The sequence below is a fragment of the Sesamum indicum genome, linkage group LG2 (assembly GCF_000512975.1).
Source record: "Sesamum indicum cultivar Zhongzhi No. 13 linkage group LG2, S_indicum_v1.0, whole genome shotgun sequence".
Lineage (NCBI taxonomy): Eukaryota > Viridiplantae > Streptophyta > Magnoliopsida > Lamiales > Pedaliaceae > Sesamum > Sesamum indicum.
Window position 1 is genome coordinate 1,039,721 of NC_026146.1, and position 18,086 is coordinate 1,057,806.

An 18,086-nucleotide genomic window follows, 5' to 3' on the forward strand; every position below is an offset into this window, starting at 1 on the left:
GGGAATGCAGGATGGAGTTATGAGAATGGAATTTGATTCCTGCGGATTTATTCAATACTGGAATTAGACCTGCTATTAATGTGGGTATCTCCGTTTCCAGAGTAGGGTCTGCAGATCAAATTAAAGCCATGAAACAAATAGCTGGTAAATTAAAATTGGAATTGGCGCAATTTGCAGAGTTAGAAGCCTTTGCACAACTTGCTTCAGATCTTGATAAAGCTACTCAGGATCAATTGGCAAGAGGTCAACGATTACGCGAATTGCTTAAACAATTGTTGAGATGATAGGGGTGAAGTCATTCCTCTCCCTTCATTTTAGTTTTTTCCTTCAGTTTCCTGTAGGAAAGGTATCTTTGAGCTGCTTTGGCCTTAGATTTTTTTGTCTACTTTGACTCTTCTTTATCGTACGTCTTTCAAAAACTTATCTGGTCTACAGAAAAATAAAACAGGTAAGTGCCACTTTTGTAGTAGTAATACCTATCATCTTCAAGAAGCATGAAACCCGTGCCACCAAGCACGTTCAGCCTTATTTTTTGACCATACAGACAGCTTCAACTTGATGATACATATTACTATCTTTACAAGTAAGCCATTCTCTCGCACAAAGACACACTGTCTTCACAAATCTCCAGCTCCAACCCTTCTGGATCGCTAGGTGATGCACGACAAACAGGCCTGACAACTCTTACGATTTTCCAAAGACAACGGCAACAACAGGAATCAGGTATGTGTCAAGACAGAAACTCTTACAAATCCTATGTTGTTCTACATAGTATATTGAATTTGTCAAATCCAATTATTATACGGAGTTAAAGACTCATCCGATTTTTGCATAAACAAGAATGATATCTGCGTCAGTTCCATCCTGCAACATACAGAACTTACTGCATTTTAAGCAGCAATCACAAGATAAATGGTATCCAATATTTGACCTGTGTAGGAAATGTAAATTACATCTTCTTTCATGGCAAATATCGATACAAGTCTCGTCAGCTCCGCTGCCGTTTTTACAATTACTCAGGACGATATACAACGAATATGTATGTGCAACCTAAATATGCTAATCTATAAATAGCAAAATACCCTCAGAACTTTGCTGAACAAAAAATGATAGCAGGAAGAGAGGGGATATATGGAGGCTATGAAGTATATACAATATATGAAATAAAATAATAGAAGATGATTTCAAAATCATGATGGTAACTGAATCTCAGGCAAAGAAGCCATTTTCTTCACCATGATGGGGAGATTTTGAAGAACCACCAGCTCTGTCTTTCCCTTGCACTGGAGACGTTGCACGAGAAGAATCATCATCAGGATTGCCTTTCTTCACTGTCTTTGTTTGCAACAAAGCAGATCCGTCGACAGGGCCGCAGAGTTTGCAAGGGTTGGAAGATCTTTGGGAACACCAATGATCTGGAACACTCAAAAAGTGGGTATCTATGAACTTCCTAAATCTCTTTTTGTATTCTTTGGGAGAGATGATAGTTGGCAACTGGTTCTTGGGAACAACGAGGGAAGATTTGACCCAATTCTCGAGTTGCTTGTCCCAGGTATACTGCCTGAGGTAGTCTATGATACCACACACCAGTTCACGACGTTGGGTGTCCACTCCCACAAGTAGAGAATAGTCCATCACATTGATTGACTGAAAAGAATTATAAACATGCAGCTGTTAGGAACTCCAGCATAGGGAGTTGATTGGACAAAAAACAAAGCATGTACGAGAAAGGATTTTTAGCCACTAGCCAATACATGGTACCAAATTAAACTCCATGAATATATTTTATGAAGTTTCAGAGCAACTTACGTTGAGGAAATTGGTATCATTATACACAGCTCTCTGCAGATTCCGCTTCGACTTCCGGCTTACATAAAGAGGTGAAGCATTCATATCGTTAACGAAGTTTTGATCCAAAAGAACGTCTCCTGAACCATTGCCAGCTGTATTAAATCGAGCATGTAGAGCCCCTTTGAGATCATATTGCCGGGCTATGTGATGACCAAATGAAAGATTCTCCATCACCAGGAGATCATGCCTAGCCTCTTTCCCATTCCTTCTTGCTCTTATAACAACCTAAGTGTAAATTGTTTAAAATTAGGCAAAAGACAAGAAGGCCTACTTATTCAAGCACACCTCAGCAAGAGCTGGAAACATGGACAGTGAGAGACTAACCTGATAGATGCCTAGAATTTTAGCAAGACAGGTCTGGTTTCCCAGGTCATAGCATTGATTCATGTATTCAAAGTAGTTAGTGGCAAACTTCATGAATGAATCAAATTCGGTCCTCTTAATTTCCTTAATGATAAATCTGTCATCCAGTGTTTTAGCAAAAAAGGATTTACTCTTTCCACCTTTGGCATCCCAATTTCTACAACGGCTCAAGGAAGCAATATAATCGACTTCCGAAGGACAACATCGATCTCGCAACTGACGGAACTCGTTCGCATATACACACACAACAGAGTATTTACGTGTTCCTGGATATTTGCCTGAGCCCATAGAGACTTCTGGGTGGCTAGCACCATAGGAAACCAATGACTCCAACAAATCTAGACCATCAAAACTTGATGAATGTAAATCTTCCAAAGAATTGGTGGGTGCAGAAAGGATGCTATCAGAATGAAAAGAACCAAATGAAGACCAATGAGGCTCAGTCAAAGAAAATACTCGTGGTAGACTCTCAGAACTCTCAGTTGACTTTGCATCTAGACCTCTTTCTCTGTGGGTGTACTCTGCTAGATCTTCGCTTAACATTGCTGCATCCTTTAATAATGTCAGAGCACAAGCTATTATGCTTGAGAATTCATCTTCGTAGTCGGACACAATGTAGTCCCTAAGACCAATAGGAATGTGCAGTCTTGAGCCCTCATCAGAAATCAATTTTTGAGCCGTAGATTCTGCAGAATAGCTACCACAAGATTCAAATTTTGGCAAACATCCTCTCTGGAGGTCCTCCATGTATTCACGTCGGATGTCTGTGAAGGGAGCCCAGATCCAAACTTTATCATTTTCTAGGTCAGAAAACACGGGGATGTGGTGCTTGCATCTTAGAGAATGGTTTGAATCAGAAATAGCCCCATCGACATCAGTATCTACTGATATTGTCTTATCTCTTTGATGTTCCATAATTGAATCTAAATTTTCCTGTTGAAAGTTTCCTTTAACAGCATCGAAATGATCTTCTGAAGTAGGTTTAACCATGAAATCATGAAATGCTGATCCATTTTCATTCAATATACCATTAGTTGGCTTCACAACATCATCTTTGATGGTTGGTGCATCCTCCGAATTATCTTGCCTAGATCCTTCTACATGTCCGTAAATAGGAATTTCTTTAAATGGAAAGTCGCTATCTGCACAAGGATCCAGCTTATTTTCAGGCCCAGAAGTTTCTAGAGCACTGTCACATTTTTCAACAGCTATATCGCCATCAACGAGTGGTTGTCCAGCAGTTCCATTCTCTTTCAGTAAATGTTGTTCTTGTGCATGCAAGTCAACTGAATCAGAATTTATCACCTTAAGGTCTGATGAGAGCAATGCACGTAATCTATGATCCCATATACATGATTCCAGCAGAAGATCCAGACGCACTCTATTCAAGCTTAGGAGTTTACATACAGCATCATCTTCACTTCCATTCTTAACAGCATTTTGCATCTCAACCTAATATTTGGTTGCATGTCAAGGAATGATGAAAATGTACTAACCAATATTCATTTCAGTACAATATAAAAGAGAACAGATAGAGTCCAATACGTCCAGAAATATCTATATATGTATATATGAAGCTGAAAACCATGTTTTAAACAAGCTTTATACTATTCCATGAATGCTGGCTTTTCTCCAGAGAACATAACATAAACAACCAACATATCCACTAACAAAAATTGGTTTTCTTCCATTTAAGACAAAGCAACAAAGTTCACCAGACAATGAAATCAATAAACTATTTAGTGGAGCTAATCAGCTTCCAGCAAATTTGGGATTTAGAAACAAAATTTTGATTCATAAGTGAATCCGCAAGAATGAGAGGAATTGAGCTGTTTATTTCCAATGTTATTAGATGCATGTCAGTTATTCCACACATCATAATATCATAAGAAAAAAGAAACAATCGGACAATTTTCATTCTCGATGTCAATTTTGAGCATATCGTGACCGCATAGCAAACAAGCTAAGGGTGAAAAACCAACTTGTTACACCTTTGTATCTAGTCACAAAACAAGAATGAAGAAGTAATTTTAATAATAATCAAAATAAAACAAGGTTACAGAGATATTTAGTATAACCTATCTAACCTCAAATTGAGACTTTTCCTGCTTCAACATATCCATAATATCCGAGAATTCCTTGCTTGAACCCTGAATGTTGAGCGTTACCCCGATATATCGATTTCCTAGATCCTTCAAAACATTTTCAATCTCGAGAAACATTGAAATCCCTTTCAAGTACACCTTAATCAGACAAAAAACAAAGATATCAGCCAAATTAGTACGCGAGGATGGTTACTTCTGTAATTAGCCAAATGGTACAATCCCAAGGTAGGATGAAACATCAATATAATTATAAAGGGGCATACATTCTCAGAATCTTTCTTAAGAAGCTCCCCTCTCACTGAAGAGTTGAACTCCATCTTCTGAGGTGGCAGAGACACTGAATAAGTAATGACGGGAGAGTACTTGAACATCGCAACCATGGGACCTAATCTGCATGGTAGCCAATGATGCCAAGAATGTAGTTTAGAAAAATACAATAAAAAAAGGGAGTGAAAAACTAACAGAAAAAGGAATTGACCAATGAAGTGTCGAGACATAGCCCAGTTTCAGTAGATTATTAAGAAAAGTCACAATCTGGTATGGGGAAGGGGATGGAGGCGATTCCACACCAAAGAGGGCAGGTAATAGCAATATTAAACATTAAGCAACCAACTTCTTTTTCCCAAAAATGAAGAAACTAGCTACAACAAACCACCCAGAGATTTTACCATCTGGAAGCATTTCTCTAAGTTGCATCTCTTTCTAAAGCAAAACAATTGCACTCTATCACCAAATCAAATACCTAAAATAACCAAATCACCTCCAAATAACAAAGAAAATATAAGCACGGCATACCCAAAGAAGTATAGGAAATCCTTATGGAAAGAATGACCACAGCTGGATGGACTACTGAATGAAGAGTGGTTTGAAAAACTGAGCTCCAAAAATTTTCCAAATGAAAAACCACGTGCAGCAGAGGAAATCAATATCCTTTTCGTAGACTTTGAGCTTCCATCATAGAGTTTACACCGACCACAACGACTCCACATCCAAAGCTTCCCTTCAGTTTCCCCTGGCAGACTTTTGCTTGCAGGTAGACGTCTAACTTGGATTGTAAGTTGCTTATTGTGATGTGCATAGTAGAAGAAGTGTGCCTCTGGGGGTTCGCTGCAAGTCTTGCATTGTAGTCTCTGCAGAGAGGAAGATTTCTATGAGGTGTGCGGTATGAGGCTAAATGAATTTACCGATGGTCAAATTAACACAACATACAAAAACATGTGTGTCTTTCAGGATGCGTCAGTAATTTAACAAAAAACTAAAAAAATTTTAAGAACCAAGATCCAGAAGAGGGTGAAGGACAACTTCACTATGTAGTTTCACAAAGATGTACATTCTGCTTGAACCATGCGAACTGAATAAAACAACTTTAATGAGCTGAAGGATGAAAAACAAATTGTATTGAGCACGTCCGTAAAGCAGAGCTCCTTAGGTAAATGACAGAACAAAACCTTGCACAAAAAGTTCCTCAAGTTTGTATTGAATTGCATTATTGTTTGTTAACTAGGTAAACAGATAGGCATCTAATAATACCAATTCATACGAGCTAAAGACAAAACGATATAGAAACACTACAAAATCCATGAACCATATTTTTAGATTTTGGTAAAAACTTTTCACCCTTCAGAATGCACTTCAAAGTTTCTTCCTTGAAATTTCAATCTGAGTGTCAACAAAGGTAATGCTTTGTAAGGATTCAATTCTGCTCTCCATTCAATCCATCCAGCGTGATTAGGTTTCACAATGTAAGCTTAGAAAGGGTGAAACAAAGTTTCATAAAGAGAAACTGTAATTCAACAATAGTAAGATAGGAGTTCCAAAAACCTGATTGAGTAAATTATCCTGCAAAAACTTTCCAAGAGGAACATCAAAACTCCGGTAGAACTTAATATGAGAAAAATGATTGTGGTCACAGATAGTCCCTCGTGAAGCATTGCGGCTGGACATCAAAACCAAAATACTCTCAGAATCCAACACTGAATTGATCTCATCCTTCCTCTGCAATTGGTCATCAGCACCATCACTATGGTTCCTCATTTCTGAATATTCTGGCAGATTGGGCTGCTCACTGTTGGGTAACTTCTCTTCCTCATATCCAATCTTTGGCTTGTCACCACTGTCATCTACCGGCTCTGGGACACATGAAATCTGAATATTGCTTTCAGCCTGACCAGCCTGATTTTTTCCACTGAAACCAAGTGGAGTGGGCATACTCTGAGAAGATGCGCCGAAAAGAGGAAAACTATCATTCATAACTTTTTGAATAGATGTTGAAATAGATAATCCAGGAAATGTCGCTGGATTGCATGCCTCAAACGACAATGAAGAATTGCCTTCTTCCGGTACAATTAGGTTTTGTGACTCAAATTTATGGAACCCATTAGAAATGGGAATATCAAGAGTACATGACGAGTCTGTTTCTGCACCACATTGCTTCGGGCCAGAAACAATTGCCTCTTCAGTTCCAACCAAAGTTTGCTGGTCATCGGTAAGTGCTAAGTCCACCACCTCACTGGGAGAAATCGTGGAGAACATTGCAGTCTGATCCAGAAGGAAAGAAGTCTCAAGCATCAAATGATATGCCATGACAACTGCACAGCGCACGACGCATTTGATTCTTTTCAATTCATCGCTGTTAGCTCCCATCAGCAGAATCTGTGTAATGCAATTTTATAATATGAATTCATTAACTAAAGCAATTATTCATCAAGTTAATAATCACATAAATAAACAGGCCACTGTCAAAACAGACTTGAGCTAAACTATCTTTGCATTCACCAAAAAGGAAGACGTAGAATAACAGTTGAGGTGATTAGTATTGAAGAAATTAATTGGGAAACAAGAAGAATGACTAAAGAATGATGATGTGGAAAACTCACAATAATCAAATGAGTCAAAGTCACGACAACTTTTAACCACAAATAATCAGAAGGGAATCAGACATGACATTCATTATTCGATAATTATCATTTTTTCTTTAGAACTAAAACTGAAATGCTTACACATTTACATGTGCTTTTATGTGTACTAGTCCATGTTTCCAGAAAACCATGCCTAAACCGAAAAATGCAGATTGGAAAAACATTTTAAACCCAGAAAAGAGAGAGAGAGAGAGAGAAAGAGGTATTACAATACAGCTACACCTTACTATATAATACTATTAATAGAGCTCAGTCTCATGGATCTCAACAATAATCATAAACCAGAAAGCATGTTTTCTTAAAACATAATACACTAGGTGAAAAAATACTTACTGTACATCCAAGGCGAGTAGGAGCGCCCTCAAGGAACATAAGTGTTTTACTCTGTTTTTTTCCGCCCTCTGTGGAAACAGCATGTTCTTCTACAAACTTCTCGATACGAAAGGAATCACACTGCCTAAGTTTTTGACCTATTGCAACATCTGAGGCCAAGATGGGTGTGCCAATACAACGAGCAACTCTCTCCAGACGATGGAGCTTCATATCGAAAACTAATGTTATTCCTTTTGCAAGAATTGACTCTTGTATGCTCCTAGAAACTGATTTCTCAACTAAAATAACATTCGGCTGGTACATGTCTATCATCTCAACAATAGATTTTAGATTGTCCTTTTCCTGTTAATGAAAATACAATCAGAAAAGATAAATGACTGTTGATACAGATATTTTCACATGTTCAAGTGAAAACAGGAGATTTTCATTTCACCTGCTGCATTGATTCAGATAATGAAAAGCCACCAGAAGAAAGATCAAGTGAGCCTTGAATCAGCAGCAGTCTAGGGTTTTTGTACTTTGTCGGCATGTGTTTGTGAGCAGCATGCTTTTTGAAGACTAGCCCTTTGATCAATTGACTACAGAAGCGAAATAGGATTGAAAGTTTCAAAATACAGATTCACCAAACAGATGAATAACATGAAACTGGATAAGCAATCACCATCAATGAAAACATAACACTTAGTAGACATTTGAGCCTGATAAAATCCACAATGGAGCCCTATTGACAAGAACTCAGGGATTATAAAAATGGAAAAGCAATAAATTTTTTACCAACCCAATAGAGAAGTTACACGGTAAAACATTTGCACATGTCGGGTGCAACAATATGCAAATTGAGAAAAGTTAAATACCCATCTCAAAAACAAACAACTCTAGTGTAACACCAAAGAAGCCCAGGTACCAGTCAAGAGGAGCTTTTTTAATACGTGGACAATATTACTTAACCAAAAATCACCAATCTATTTAGTAAGACAGGAAAACTAAGACTGGTTTTTCGGTGTCTCCTCATCAACACGTTAAACAAAAACCCAATTTCCATGCATGATCCAATTTATGCAAACACTTGTAAAACAAATAAGGCAGTAAAACATTATTATTACCTTTGTGTACGCAAACCAGTTGCAACACATTTAACCTTCACATATCCATCGGGATCCATGGCCTTACCCTCGTATGCATCAGGCTTCACAAAAGCCGCAGCATCCCATGATAAAGAAGTCACTATATCAACCCAATTCTCACCACAATTTCCAGAAGAATCAACACCAACGGATTTCAGAAGTTGACTTACAAGGGCCCTAAACTTCCCATTCTTAACATCGTTCATTGCTTTAAGCTTTTCCTCTTTGAACTTGTAACTTCCACTGCCTTCTTCTCCGAAGCTGCTGAAAGAACTAGGTTTCGTCCAGGCCACACCATCACCACATTCATCGTCGTCGTCATCGTAATTTGTTATGCTCCCTACTAGATCATCTTCTTGATCTTCTGGTTCTGGAGGAAGCCAAAATTCAGCATCCACTTCATCATTCAACGGAGATGACTCAGATACATCATCAACAGATGAATTCAGCCTTTCCGCATTGTTATCTATTCCTTCCTGAACTTCTCCAGTTTGTCTAGTTTCTATATTTCTGCAATGCCCCAAACTATCAACATTCCCAGCTTCCCCAGTATCATGTTTCACCGTACTACCAGCTTGATGAAAACCATTCAAATTAACTGGTAAATTTGAGTCATCAGGACGCCCTTTTACTGCAGAACTAGAATCTTCTTGACTACTGTCCGAGCTGCCATCTTCTACATGTCTCCTGAAAGAGAATAAACAAAAATAAGCTCACAACAAAATCAACCATGGAAGATATTTAAAAATTCCTATGAAACTATCCCCAAATCTCATTCTTTTTGAACAATAATTAACAGAAGGAATTGTATACCGGTCATAAAAGCTCGCATCAACAGACACATCACCTGAAAAATAAAGATATGAGTGACAGAAAAAAGAGAAAAACAATGGAAGGTAGAACAGAATGAAAAGAAAAAAAGTAGGAAGAAGAAGAAGAGAAGAGCTTTACTGCAGCTTGATACAGAACTGTCACTGCTTCTTAATGAAGCAGTGGGACTGATCGTTTGCATTTCGTGAGTGGAGTTCTCCCTCTTTACACTGTCTTTACAGTTCTTTTTACCACAAAACTTGCAGAACTGGACAGAACGCTCACAATTTAATTCTGAAAAAGACTCATTTTCCTGCTTTGAGCAGTTACTTAATTTTGCAAACTTTGCACCACAAAAGTGGCACATATTACATTCGAACCCCTTTCAGCCTGCACATTCAGTTTAAAGAAGATCAGAACTTTAATCTACTTCAGCACAAAGTGGGACAAACGTTCAACTGGAAAGCAAAAAAAAAATAATATTTAAACTAAACAGAACATTAGGAACCCAGATCGAAGAAGATAAACAGTAACAAGAACCATACTGATTAGAAATTGAAAGCATGTTATACAGGATTTAACCTGACAGGCTTACACATTTTAAAGCATTTGTTCCCAAAATCATGATCCCAAATATCACAGCAAATAATGAAACTCAACATTAGAAATGATCCAAGAATTTGAACAGAAATTTTAGAAAAAGTCAAAAACAGACGGATACTCAGACTGATAACACACTAACAACATCTCAATACTCCCATCTCCAACACCCACTATCAAGCAAAACGACTTCGCAACTGATACAGATCAACAAATTTAAATCTTAGAAAAATGAAAGGAGGAAAGAAGTACAATAACAATACATTGGAAACTGACAATAGAAACTCCTTGCAATAATTACATACAAACACTCAAATCAAAACAATCTAATCATTTAGTTGAACAATCAAGTTTTAGAATTTTAACAAGAGACAAATCACATCAGCTGTACAGAACTGAAAACTTTTAATTTGTATAACCATCAGCCTTTCTATTAAATATGAAAGAAAAACGATTAGCTATTATTTGGACTTGATTGTACCTAAAAGAAAGCAAAAGAATATATTAGAACCTGAAGAGTAAAGTTCGAATCTGGAGATTTCTTAGGAAGGCAACAATCATGTGAACACACCAAAACAAAAGTTAAAACAGTACAATAATCCTCTAGAATGAACCCAATAAACCCGAATCCGGAAATCCCAGACCTCAAATTGAACAAGTCAATATCTTGAAATGCACAGCAGAAAACAAGAATCAACTGCCGAAGCGGCCAAGATTTTATGGACGGTTGATGATCTGTTGACTTTCAAGTCAACATAATATCATACTATTATCCTACTTTTCAAGAATGGTAAATAACATTAATTCAGCCCAAGAATCAAAACAAGATCACAACTTTGCAACTCCAGAACTGATTGCCTTCTTCGACTCCAAGCAATAATTCAAGAATATGAAAAAGACCCACAAAAAACAAAAAAAGATGATTTTGGATAACTTACTGTTAACAAATCCAATGAACAAGTAATCATGAGATCAAAGCACCTCCAAAGAATATTACTTGCGCAACCAATTTTGAGAACCCAGATGATAATTCTTTCTTCAAGAAGCAAATATGCAGAAATCTTGGACATTCAACACCTCAAGTCAGAGGAAAAAAAAAGGGTCGAAAGAGCAAAGAATTTATGTGTGATTTCAAGAAAAGTTTGGAGGAGAGAAAGAAATGAAAAGCACGCAAGAAATTTTTGTCCCCAACTGGGACCCACACAGCCTTGTGTTTACTGCTCAGACAATTGAATTTCAAATTTCATTCTCTTCTCCTCCTTGTATTATTATATGTATATGTGTATATATATGTACGTATAGGCGACACAAAGTTAATGTTTTCTGTCTGCATGAAAAGTCTAATTTTGTTTAGGTAAAACTTTTTGTCTACCATTTAAGTATTTTTATACAGTATATATATACGTATATATATTCATTTGTATGAATCCTAGAAACAACAGTTAGACACTTGGGGTCGTGTCTGAGTACTTTGAAATAAATCTTGTAATAAATGAAACAGATTTTGATGGATTCCAGGAGATTTTCTGAATTATCAACTTTTGATATTTTTACTTTCTTTGCCAACTTGTAATTTTACAGTATTTTATTATTTTTACTTTTGAATTATTCGAATTTTTTTCAAATGATGTTTATTATTTAAGTCGTTACAATATTTAATTTTTTATATATTTATAGCCTAAAATGTGTTGGCAAAGTTGAAAAACGATACAAATTATTAGCGTCGCACTTTCAATAATAATTATACATTAAAAAACGATATGATATTAATAGATTGTATGATACAAAGTAAGTGAAATAAATATTAGAAACGAGAAGATTTAGAAAGAGTAAAAAATCAAGATAAAAAGAGCAAAATACGTTCTAATTTTTTAAATAACGATAAGGGTTAATATTGAAAACTAAAAGCTATTAATTCAAATTATTATTAAATTACTGCAAGAAACATATATTATCTTAATCTAATTGCTAAAATCACGTTTTATTTTATTTTACTGTTAGAAAAACAAAGTTAGATGCATTAATATCCATTTCTTTTTTTTTTCTTTTTTCTTTAGTAGTAGATATTTAATCTTTATAAATTTGATTGTGGTCATCAGATAGCGCGTTTTGAATTAGCAATTAATGCTATATTGGTATGTTGAGTTGTACCTTTCATCAATTTAAGAAAGGCGTGCCACACGAACACAATAGAAACATAGGGTAATTGCCATTTGGCCCCCTTAAAAATGGCCAAATTCGTGTTTTGCAACCCAAATTTGAAAATTTTGCGTTGCGATGAGCTATTCCATAATTCACGTTTTGATAAAACTCGAGCAGTCTCGAGCTACTTTTTAACCCATAATTTTCTTCTTTCATCCTAAATATTTAAATCTACAACATCAATGTAAAAACTAACTTTAAATGAAATTTTTAGGAACTTATAGGAGGAAACAGTAAATTCAAAGAGACCAGGGGTACCAATTGAAAAGAAAACAAAAATATTGGCTCCCCTAATCCCTATAGACGCGTGCTTTGATTGGGCCCAATGACATGGTTCAAATCTCCGTCTTTCAGGCGGCCCTTTTGTCGCAGGCATTATCCGCCGCACGAAAACTTAATTATAAATTGACCCCTATAATATTGTATTATTCTATTCTAGTTCGGGTGAACGAACATATATTATAAAATAGAAAATCAAAAGGAATATGTTTGGAATTTTGGACCCATCTCGGGATATTTTCGTCAAAATCTTTTTCTCTCATCTCTCTCATTTGGCGGTGATTAAAAAGACTTACATACATACATATATATATATATATATATATGTACAGTTGGCTACTTGAAACAAAAGAAAAGTACTATTTTAGGGATATGATAATGGTGCTATGATTGGACAAAATGTTGATATTTGGAGCGTGTCTTTATTTTTAATTTTTAAATATTAAGACAAATCACGACCAACACTTTTAAAATTTATTATAATTTTTTGTTATTCAAAATATTACAAATATCTTAATGAGATTAACGGCCATTTAATAAATTTAATTTTATAATGGGCTGTCACGATTGAATATTTGTTAGACAATCACTACTTTTAAAAGGTTTTTGTAATTTTTTAAATAATAAGATAAAATTTATAATTATGATAAATTTAAATAGAGCCCATTATAATTTATCATAATTATTAATATCTAAATCAAGAATAGAAACAAATATTTAATATTTGAAATGGAAAGGTCCCATTTGGATCAAAAGGACTAGTTCCACAATTGAACATTGACATCAACTCAAGAAATGGCTAGTAATTATTGCATTTAGTTGAAGTGTGACTAGTCTAAATACACTGATAATATAACACATCAGTCCATTCTCCATACACCTTACCCCACCATTTTATGCACCAACATCTTAATTTTACATTAGAAGAGGAGGGAAACTATACAATACACAAAACAAAATATTGTGTGTTGGATTGTCTCTATTTATATGAGAGAGTTGGAGTAGTGGATAACTTTATACATGCAAGTTCTTGAACTTGTTCTGAATTGTGGTGGTAATCGTCTTGGAACTTTCTAGACTTTATGTATGGAAAAAAAAATTATTTTAGTGAGATCACAACTAGAAATTCTGATTCGAAAATATTGATATTATGTATTTAATTAATATATCAAATGCTAGTTTAACGCTTTATTACCTACTTATTTCTTGCTCGTTTCTTTGTTGGAAATGGCAGAGTTTCATTTCGGGGATGGGTCTGGAGAGAAGAAAAGGGAATGCGGTAGAGGCTAAAAAGAAATATTCTGTAATATTCATCTAACTATTGTCCTAATTTATGATATGAGTCCAAATAAAACCTGATTAAATCAAACAAATAATACAAAAAAGATAATATTTAAATTATACACGAATTATATAATAAATATATTGTATTTATCGTGTAAGTAATTCAGAGCCATTCAAATGGGTCCGAGAACAAGAATACAAGTAGACACGCTGCATTTTTGGGCCTGGAACAAGTGTCCCATCCATTGATTGGCCTCAAAGAACTTAAAAAATTTCTATTTATTGCGATGTGGTCTAATTTGCCTAAAGTTAGTTATAGTCTTGAAAGAATATAACTATTCTTTTCTTTTTTCTTTTTATTTTTTTATTAAATTTTGCCTAAAGATTACGCGGCTTCTATCCCAAAATGCTTTTCTTTAATCCCTTTTAGGTATTTAGAAATTTCCAGGTTATTTAAAAACGTGTTTTAGGGTTCAAGGGTTTGAGTTGTGGGTTCACACTAACGCGATTCTTATTTGCTCAACCGGAATTGGAGACTAATAACTTTGTTCAAATTCAAAGCAAGTACTTGTTTTTGTTGCCGAGTCAAGATGGACAGATGCTGACGTAGCATCCACCTTCCGCACTTTCACATTTTAGACTGCCCAATAATAATTAATTTCCTTGAAAAATTATATTGTATTTTTTATTTAATTGATTTTTTTTTAAAACTTAATTGATAAGCAAATTATCCTTCAGCTAAAGATATACCTCATCACATTCATTAGCGTGTGAAAAATGTATGGGGACAGTTATTAACTATGCAATAATAAGTGATTAATAAATCAATCAGAAGTACATATAGATTTTAATTCAATTTTTTATCAAAATATTCGATTAATTTTGACTAACGAAATGATTTATTTGTTGGACGAACACAAACTTGAGGAATACTAAATATAAATTTTCAAATAACATAAAATTTTCGTATAATTACATCAAACTTAAAAACAAAAACCCGATATAATTAGCCCGGATGAGTATCTGAACATGAACAATAAACTTAATTAGTAATCTTCTAGAAGCCATGAAAAAAAAAATCAAATTAGAGCACTTATCGATTCTTAATTTATATATGCATGTTATAATACGCTTTGTTTTTCTCTTAAAATAATATTTTCAGTATAAATTATTTTGTTGAATCTATCAAATCACACTTGGATCAAATTAGTGACAATAATAAGTTGAGTTTAATATTCCAAAATGCTTTTCCTTTTCCAACTTTTAATATATATTTCATTCTTTTAGATAAATATCCCACATTGATTGCAAATAAGGAGTATGAACGACTTAAAAGCTTTAAAGTCTCATCTTATTAATAAAACATCTTTATAGAACAAGATCGTAAAATTCGTACCAATTCAGAAAATTGGTTGTTTTTTTAAATTTTTTCCCCCTATGTAATGTCAACATAGATATTAATGTGGGCATGCATTTGTTACGTAATTTAGTACCTATGGTTGGTTGTACATTATTATTAATTAGAATAGAAATACCGACCACTGAGTTACAAGTAACAGCTATAATCAAACATGAAATGCATTGCCTATATATATATATAACATTTTCAACTATTATTTTAAAATTAAATAGTTGACAACTACATCGTATTAGCTAAATTTTAGAGATAATTCTTATTTGCTGAATTCTGTGACTGTCATTCTCACTCTATCAAGTATCCCACTCTTATTATTATTACTTTAATTAATATATCGATTCAATAAATATAAATATTCACATATAATAAAATAAATACACACATGTTTGATGAGATCTTAATCTTAATCTTAACCATTAGATTAAAACGTAATTAGGATATCGCATTCTTTTTTGTATTGAGCACTTAAAAACCAACTTTGAAACGTGAGATTTTATTAGAAATTTCAGATTTAAAAAAGAATTGGAGGAAGTGAAGAGTTGAGCCTAAGGGGTGTGAGAAATTCCACAAAGCTCTGGATAGAGAAACTTACGTTAGTGGTTTTATTCAATAATTGCAACTGTCCTATCTATTATTAGTGCAACTTGCAAATAAACAAACAAACAAACAAAACTGCCTGCAATTGAATTGACCATTTCAGTTGAGCTAAGAAAAAATTGTTATTAGGCCTATGGGCCTGGAATAAATGGACTTGCTTATGCGGGCTCTGGTGAAATTTAGCTATTAAGTTGAATAGGTCTGACGAAGATCAACGGCGCCCATGGCCTAATGGATAAGGCGTCTGACTTCTAATCAGGCGATTGTGGGTTCGAGTCCCACTGGGCGTGCTCATTTTTATATTTTCTTTTCACTCTTTGTGGGCTATTATGATGGGCCACTAAGTTGTCAGAATTCTGGCCATTGGCCCAACGGGCCTGCACTTTTAATAATTTCTTGGATCTCTTACAAGTTTTATTTTCTAGTTACACCAATTCCCCACTCAATCAACAATCACTTGGAATTTTATTATATTTATTCTTTTAGAAAATATTATTTGGATTTTAAGATCAGCAACAACATAACCCAAAGAAGGCCCTCTCAACTGACAGGCAAAAACTGGTCCATATTGTACTTCACCATGAAATGCCCAAAGGCCATAACTTTTCCTCTCCATCGTATTTATTAAGTAGGTCCAAACATTTGATTCCCATTAGAAATTGCAACTCATTTTGGGACCACAATTTCCTAAATTCAATGAACTTTGTACCACATTGGTTTAACGCCTGAATAGTTGAATCCCATACTGTTATTTAAACTCAGTCTTGGTATTCATTAATTACATTCAGCATAATGTAAAATTTTTAATTTTGGTTATATTTGTTAGTTATATATCAAAAAGAAAAGAAATCTGTTTAATTCGTCTCTTACCTATTTACGTTCCACCAAAATAAGAGTTAGGGCTATGGAAACTGTATCGAAACATTCCCATATCAATACATACACACAATTATGTGGAGGGTTGTGAGACTATATCTTGACCTACTTCCCCCCTTTTTTTCCTTGATGTGATCAATTCAACGACTGGTCTAGCCCACAAACCATACACGCACACGTGTGTAGAACATTCTCCAAAGATAGGGTGCTTAAGATACATTCATGAAGCAGATGAAAAATGAATTTAATGAGAAGGCCCTCATCCAAGATTTTGTGCATTATTGATGGGAAAAGAAGTATAAGAAGAGATGTATCATGAAACATGTGTGGGAGGGGGTTGTGGGGAATGGGACTAGTCCCGGAAACTATGCCACCAGCTACATATATTAGCTTGATCATTAGGGACATGTTCTTTCAAATTGCCTTGAAATTAACCTTGCCCTATTCAAGATCATCATATGTTAATAGCCAAAATTCATTTAGGGTTTTTATTTGTGATACTTCATCTCCATACCTAATTCCGCCTACCCACTTAACCCTTTCGAAAGGAAAAAAAAAAAAAAAAAAGATCGATGCTGCATATCGTATGCTCTGTGCTCATTTCATCCACTGTTCTGATTCATTACTTTGAATTTTAAAATAATTTACTCGAGTTTCAAATATTGTAAGTATGTGAACATAAAATCTTGCTAGAATGATGATGATTCTCTCTCTTGCTCACTGTTTTCTATCATTGCACACATGACATGCATAAGAGAAATCTCATGAAACCATGGGAAAGATCTCACCTTGGTGTCACTAGAGTATTAAAGCCTACAACCACTAGTGGCACTAGATTACTATAAATGCTTTGTCAAGGTTTTTGTGCTTAGTTTCTTATGCATTGATATAATTTTAACAAGGACCCTCCTTTTAGGGGTGGAGAAGTGGCCAATGGGGCATACTATAGTTGGAAGGAATCCTCAAAGTGGGCCTTCACCTAAGATCAAAAAACAAGTACCCTATAAACCCTAATCCTACCAAAGCTACCCCTAAAGTGCATTGGATTATAGCCAAAAGGGAGAAATTATATTATTTTTTCAAAATCTTAATTCTTTGGTAGCTTTACTTTTCTCTTGCCAATTTCATCATTATAACTCTCATCCTTTTCTTTTTAGTTTATACAATAATAATGGCAATAATGTTGTTTGGTTGACCCTTGAGTTCAATTTCCCTCTTACCTTTGTGTACATATATACCTTAGTTCTTGAATGTGTATATTTGCTAATATGTATGGTTGACTCCTTTTTTCACTGATCCCTTCCCTACTAGGATAACTCTCAATGCA

General features: G+C 34.9%; 1 protein-coding gene and 1 non-coding gene across 2 annotated transcripts; one reads left to right on the forward strand and one right to left on the reverse strand.

The window, feature by feature from the left end:
- On the reverse strand, positions 873-11,253 carry LOC105176346 (putative 1-phosphatidylinositol-3-phosphate 5-kinase FAB1D). Its single transcript, XM_011099118.2, has 13 exons — positions 11,043-11,253; positions 9,646-9,894; positions 9,508-9,541; positions 8,674-9,381; positions 8,004-8,148; positions 7,571-7,912; positions 6,141-6,971; positions 5,115-5,449; positions 4,583-4,709; positions 4,302-4,457; positions 2,176-3,666; positions 1,810-2,076; positions 873-1,647 (listed from the first exon to the last, which is right to left on the reverse strand). The coding sequence occupies exons 2-13, from the start codon at positions 9,869-9,871 to the stop codon at positions 1,210-1,212; spliced, it is 5,100 nt and encodes a 1,699-aa protein (XP_011097420.1). The 5' UTR covers positions 9,872-9,894; positions 11,043-11,253; the 3' UTR covers positions 873-1,209.
- On the forward strand, positions 16,101-16,173 carry TRNAR-UCU. The gene has a single exon. It is a non-coding gene; the product is annotated as a tRNA-Arg (tRNA).

What these genes read in the sequence shown, in the direction of transcription:
- LOC105176346 (XM_011099118.2), bottom strand. Translation starts at nt 9,871, where the DNA reads ATGTGCCACTTTTGTGGTGCAAAGTTTGCAAAATTAAGTAACTGCTCA. An exon ending in CAGTTCTGTATCAAGCTGCA is followed by an intron (nt 9,542 to 9,645) that starts GTAAAGCTCTTC and finishes TTTATTTTTCAG; the next exon opens with GTGATGTGTCTGTTGATGCG. An exon ending in TATCTGAATCAATGCAGCAG is followed by an intron (nt 7,913 to 8,003) that starts GTGAAATGAAAA and finishes TTTCATTAACAG; the next exon opens with GAAAAGGACAATCTAAAATC.